This window comes from Gossypium hirsutum, chromosome D06 (genome assembly GCF_007990345.1).
Source record: "Gossypium hirsutum isolate 1008001.06 chromosome D06, Gossypium_hirsutum_v2.1, whole genome shotgun sequence".
In the NCBI taxonomy this organism is placed as follows: Eukaryota; Viridiplantae; Streptophyta; class Magnoliopsida; order Malvales; family Malvaceae; genus Gossypium; species Gossypium hirsutum.
The window spans coordinates 12,250,000-12,256,244 of NC_053442.1; the positions used below are offsets into that span (position 1 = coordinate 12,250,000).

Sequence of the window (6,245 nt, forward strand, 5' to 3'; positions counted from 1 at the left end):
ACCGAATAAATTAATCAAAATCATTTTAATTGGATTAATTTATTCTTAATTGATTTTGGTTTGAATTGTAGTTAATTTAATTAATCGAAATAACCCCACAAAATATGATAATAGAAAATAAAAGAGAGCAATGAATGACATCATATTTCAAACACACCCTATAATCGTATTTGCTATATAATGTCTAATTCACAACTTATTCTCAACATTGACACAAAGGAACAATAAAAGAATCATATATATCAAAGAAATATATTGATTTATATGCAATTAGTGAATATCACATGCAATGAATGGGTGATAGCATGAAAAGTCTTAGCTATGCTTACTATTATTATTGCCTAAACATGTTCCTTCCATTTGTATATATACATAAAGTAATAAGGGGATTGGGTGGTGGCGGCCCTGGACCCGTGCTGCTTTGCACCAAGTGACCGAGTAGGAGACAAGGTTGAATCATTGTGTTTCTCAACGCGAAAGCATAGATTTGCCTCACTTATTCAACTTCAACTATGTCATTCCCAACCCCACCTTCCATAATTTCTTACTTTTATTTTAATATTTAATCATTCACTCTAAATAATTAATATCACTTACATGAAATCTCCCTCATCGTACACTTAACTAATCAATATTAGAACTTAAGTCTGGCAAAACGCACGATTTCTTTGTTTTAAATCCGCCTAACTCAATTTAACTTTCGAAAAGTGAAAATTCTCTTGAAAATACTTTAAGGCACCGAAAGTAAAATAAAAGCAATTCAAAAGATAAAGAAACTTGAATTGAACATAAAAGCCACAGTAAAATAATGCACACAATGTATTTGAGTAAATACTCTCAAATATATTCTTTAACTATCAATAGAATAATTACAAATGAGAGGTAATGCCTCTATTTATAGTTGAACTCCTCCAGACCCAACGGTACAGATTGAATTACATCAACGGCTAAGATTAGTGCCTATCTACAATATAAGAGTCTAAGGGATTTAAACTCTATACATCTTTATATGTTAGGATTTACAATAATGACCCTGCTAACTCTAGTTTTACTGGAATGTTTCACTAGGTCATTAACGCTTTAAGTAGATGGACTTTTCCATGTGTTCCACGAATCGGGTTAGTTCAAATGAGTCAAATGAGCCCCATTTAATCAGTTGACCTCTATGAGACACTGTGTGCATTCGTTATGGACTTTGATTCGTGGCTTGCAACATTGCACTACACATGTGTACACTACGTCCAAAGAGAGCCGTCTAAATAAAGGTCTACCACTTGCTCCACTAGAAGCTTGAATCCAATTGAATTCTATAAGTAAATAGCCATTGATCACCAACTACATCTTCAATCATTTCTGCATCAATCAAGGAACCTAAACATTTAAGAATAATAATAAGTGTTGGTTCATTTTGTGGAACATGAACATGTTGACGACTACAATTCCTTTGAAGTGTCTAAATCTAATCAAAGCAACCCCATTAGCCAATTTGCTTGTTGTTTTCTTCCCAGCGTGTTGAGTATAGAAGACCAATAAGTAAGTCAAACATTGTGGCTAAAGTAGTCGCACTCAAAAGTTTATGATCTCCAATTACTAAATAAAATAACTTATTTAAGATCAAACCAAATCAAATATCATATTTTGCTGCGTATATTGTGTGTGCTGCTGAAAAAGGAGAAATCAAAGGCATGGAGAAGAAGTTGGATTTGAAAATGGGAAAGGAAAGTGGAATAATTAAGACAAGAATAATGTCTCACAAACCATGTGCAGAGATGCGCCCCACGTGGGATAGGATATGACATACGTGTGGGTCTCTTCTCTTACAACTTGGTTCTTCCTTTTCCTGTTCTTTTTTGATGACCCATACATTTTTATAAGGCACCAGCTCAAACCCACACCAGAAAAAGCTTGCAAGCGAAAAGGAAAGTTAGGGTAAGATAAGCTTTCAAGTACCATCCACAAAAGACGTTCAAATTGAAATATATACGAGGAAATCGGAATATATGCCTAATAAAGTACCTTCGACATTGTTTTCCATGTGCCTGCATGCATGCAAGTGAAACCATGACAAGTTAAAAAGTTTACGCATAGTCTCATCTAAGTTATTCCATCATTGACAGAACAAGTTCCTGTATATTAATTAACTATAGCTAATTGCTCATTGTTTAACAAAACTTCTTTTTTCCTTAATTGATCTGTCATTTGTAGAAGAGTCTTGGCCTCAGTTAACTAAATACTGGTCAGGGATGATATATATACAAGTAGAAATAAAGAAGGGATGGATGATTATCTTATTCTTACCCCAAAAGGGGAATGAAATCAAATGGTCCAAAACGAAGCAGCATGGATCAGGGATTCTAGAGAGAAAACAAAAAACAAAAAAAAAAGAGTAGAAATCTTTTTTGCAGGGGAAAGGAGCCCACAAAGAAAGGGACCTTACAGCAGAGGGCGCTCCCGTTATAGAAACACGAGAAATGGTGCAGGAAGTAGAAGGCCAGCCAGTGACAGAGAGTGTCAGATGGGGAAAGGAAGAAAGGGAAGGTGGGAGGGTGCAGCCAAATATGTGGGTCATAAGTATTCACTACAAAAGCTTGTTTTCCTTTTCCTTAACACAACACGACACATCACTCCATTTCACCCAACTCAACATAGAAAGGGGCATAAAATGAGAGAGAAAACATGAATGAAACAAAATCAAGGAAGAATGTGGCTGCATGCAGTTTATAATTACTTTTGTACTACTTACTAGATATCATGTATATATGTATTACGGTGTTTCGTTTCACCCAGAAATATGCGTAATTTCTCATCGTTTGTGGGGACGAGAAATGGCGTGGTGGGGAGAAAAGCCAGCAACAGCAGTTGTGGTAGTGAAATGAATCCAAGTTTGTTTTAGCTGATGCGAGAGGTAGGGTAGGGTAGGGACCTGGGCTTGTGGTGTCCCAAATGGTTGGGCAAAGAGAACTTTCAGTCGTCCAATCCAATATCAGTCCTTTCAGGGTCTTCAGTCTTCTTCGATCTCTCTCTCTCTCTCTCTCTCTCTTAGCCTGGCCTGGCCTGCTCTGCTCTGCTCTGCTCGACTCTGTCTCTTCTCCACCGTCCTTCAAGGACTGCCACAAGTAAAAACCGAAGAATGAAATCCTAAAGGACAAAAGCAACTTCTTAACTGCACGTGTGACCTGTCACGTGTCATTATCATCCCTCTGGTTCTAGTATTTTTTTTTTCTTTTCACACTGATTATTTCTTTACATTTTTACTCACTTTTTTTCTTTGTTGAGACGACAAATGCCTTTAATGAACCTTTCTTTTTGGCTAATTACTGAAAATTTTGTTTTGCTAACAAGTGTGCTAAAGTACTTTATGGCATAGCATTACTACTGTATTAATCAGTAGAAAATGTAGGAATCTCCAAATTTTTTTTTTATTTTTGTGAGCTTCGAACCCATACCTTTAGTGTTTTTATTTATTTGGGAAACTATTTAGATACACATTCAAGTTTCAATGTATTTTTATTTGAGTCACAGTATTTTAAAAAAAATTTAATTTCTCTCTTTAAGTCAATTTTCTATTTTAATCAATTCTGAAATGGGTTTATCAAAAGAATATAGTTTGATTAAAATGAGATTGATATCAGGATAAATCAAACAGTAAAACGAGTTAAGATCACATGTTAATTAACATATTATTTTTAATAATAAAATAACTACATTGATCTGTATAATATTGTATTATAATAATTCCTTTTTGCCCTTATTAAAAAAATAAAATTCCAGACATATTTAAGTATATCAATTACTAAAAAAAGTAAACAACAAAATGGTATAGAAAATAGAAAAAAAAAAGTGATAGCAGTGCAGAAGTGAGCTGCCGGAGGAGGAGGCCAGAAATTATTAAAAAGTCACACCTCCAACAACCTCTCGTGAAAAACTCCATTTCACTTATCGGAAATTGAACCCTTTATCAAACAACTACAAACCACACACACTACATATATAATATACATATATACTGCCTACTGCATGTATACTATTGTATAGGAGACAAAAAAGAAAAGAGTAAAAAAAATTAAAAACACCACCTCAACTTCTCTATTAATATTGCTGAAAATCAAACCAATCTGTCTATCCTTAAGAGGAAACTTAGCATCCATACAAACTAAGAGAGAAAATAAAAGAGTGATCCTTACGAGAGTATCTGAAACGGAAAACAACAAACAGGATTTGGTTTGATTCTTTGATTCCCTCTTCCCTCTTATCATCATCCTCATCATGTGTAACCAAACCACCACCGCTTCCATCCTTACTTCTACTCAGAACTCTTCTCAAACCCACCTTTATTTCCACCCTGGAAAGCATAGGCATCACCATGACCATGGAGCTCATCACTTATGCCCTTCGATCTCTGACATCATAACTGAAGCTAAATCACTCTTCAATCTAGCCTTCCCCATAGCCTTGACTGGTCTCATTCTCTATTCTCGTTCCATCATTTCCATGCTCTTCCTTGGCCATCTCGGCGATATCCAACTGGCTGCCGGTTCATTAGCTATAGCCTTTGCTAACGTCACCGGCTACTCTGTCCTTTCCGGCCTTGCTTTAGGTATGGAGCCACTGTGTTCACAAGCCTTTGGAGCTCAAAGACATAAACTTTTATCTTTAACCCTTCACCGCTACGTTATTTTCCTCTTATTCGTTTCCATATTGATATCCTTTCTTTGGATAAACATGTTCAACATTATGGTTTATCTTCGTCAAGATCCTAATATCACCCGCATCGGCCAAAGGTACTTACTGTTTTCCCTACTTGACCTCTTTACCAATTCTTTCATTCACCCAATACGCATTTACCTTCGCGCTCAAGGCATCACCCACCCGCTCACTTTAGCAACCCTCGCCGCCACCATTCTCCATTTACCCATCAGCTTCTTACTCGTCTCCCATTTCAACTTGGGCGTCGCCGGGGTAGCCGCTTCTGCTTCCATCTCCAACTTCTTCGTTCTCGTCTCCCTGGTTGTTTACATTTGGACCTCGGGCCTCCACCATTCTACGTGGGAAAAACCCACTTTGGAGTGTTTAACCGGCTGGAAGCCGCTGCTCAAGCTAGCCGCGCCAAGCTGTGTTTCTGTTTGTTTGGAGTGGTGGTGGTACGAGATCATGATCGTGATGTGTGGGCTTTTGGTGAACCCGAAGGCGCCGGTCGCTTCAATGGGGATATTGATTCAAACGACGTCATTGTTGTACGTTTTCCCTTCTTCGTTGGGTTTCGCGGTTTCGACCCGTGTCGGAAACGAATTAGGGGCAAACCGTCCTTATAAAGCGAGATTATTGGCTGTGGTGGCGGTTTTCGTATCAGCCATGATGGGCTTATCAGCGTCGACGTTTGCATCAGGGATGAGAAATAAGTGGGCCAGGATGTTCACATCTGATCCTGAGATCCTACGGCTGACATCTATTGCACTACCTATCCTAGGGTTATGCGAGCTGGGGAACTGCCCGCAAACAGTGGGATGTGGGGTCCTCAGAGGGAGTGCACGTCCTTCCACCGCAGCTAATGTGAACCTCGGGGCATTTTACTTGGTGGGCATGCCCGTTGCGGTCGGACTCGGATTCTATGTCGGAGTCGGATTTTCTGGGGTATGGTTGGGCCTACTTTCGGCCCAGGTGTGTTGCGCTGGGCTTATGCTGTATGTGGTGGGGTCCACTGACTGGGACCTACAAGCCAAGAGGGCCCAGATGCTGACGTGTGTAGATACTACATGGCTACCTCATGATTTTGATAATAATTGTAAGGGTGAGGACGAACAACAGCCGTTGATTTGCAGTGTGCTGACTTCAGCTGCCTAATTAACCTAAATTAGCAGTAGTAAATTTAGAATCTGATATTTATTTATTTTTAGTAAATTTATTTCTTCATTGCTTAATAAGAAATAACAAATAAAGAAAGGCAAAAAAAGGTTTTTGTTATCTCGACTTCAACATCTTCAATAATACTGCTATATAATTAAAACTAATTCTAATTTGTTCTTCATTTTTAAATTTTATTTTATTTTAAACTTCACATCCACATTATTTGTTAACCTCAAACCAAGCAATAACCACATCTTTAATTCTTTACATCAAATTTAGTTTAATTCATTTAAATAAATTTATCGCTTTATTTTTATATTATATAAATATTATTTTTTACGTATATAATATATCAACGTTAGGTGGTGCTATATGGATAATGATTTTAGTTGTGAATATAA

The 6,245-nt window shown here is 37.4% G+C and overlaps 1 protein-coding gene across 1 annotated transcript; it reads left to right on the forward strand.

The window, feature by feature from the left end:
• The first annotated feature begins 3,758 nt into the window (after window positions 1-3,758).
• On the forward strand, window positions 3,759-6,008 carry LOC107901165 (protein DETOXIFICATION 51). Its single transcript, XM_016827058.2, has one exon. The coding sequence runs from the start codon at window positions 4,267-4,269 to the stop codon at window positions 5,839-5,841; it is 1,575 nt and encodes a 524-aa protein (XP_016682547.2). The 5' UTR covers window positions 3,759-4,266; the 3' UTR covers window positions 5,842-6,008.
• The last annotated feature ends 237 nt before the right edge of the window (window positions 6,009-6,245 follow it).

Bases quoted from the DNA above. Each gene is read 5' to 3' on its own strand.
- LOC107901165 (XM_016827058.2), top strand. From the start codon at position 4,267: ATGTGTAACCAAACCACCACCGCTTCCATCCTTACTTCTACTCAGAAC.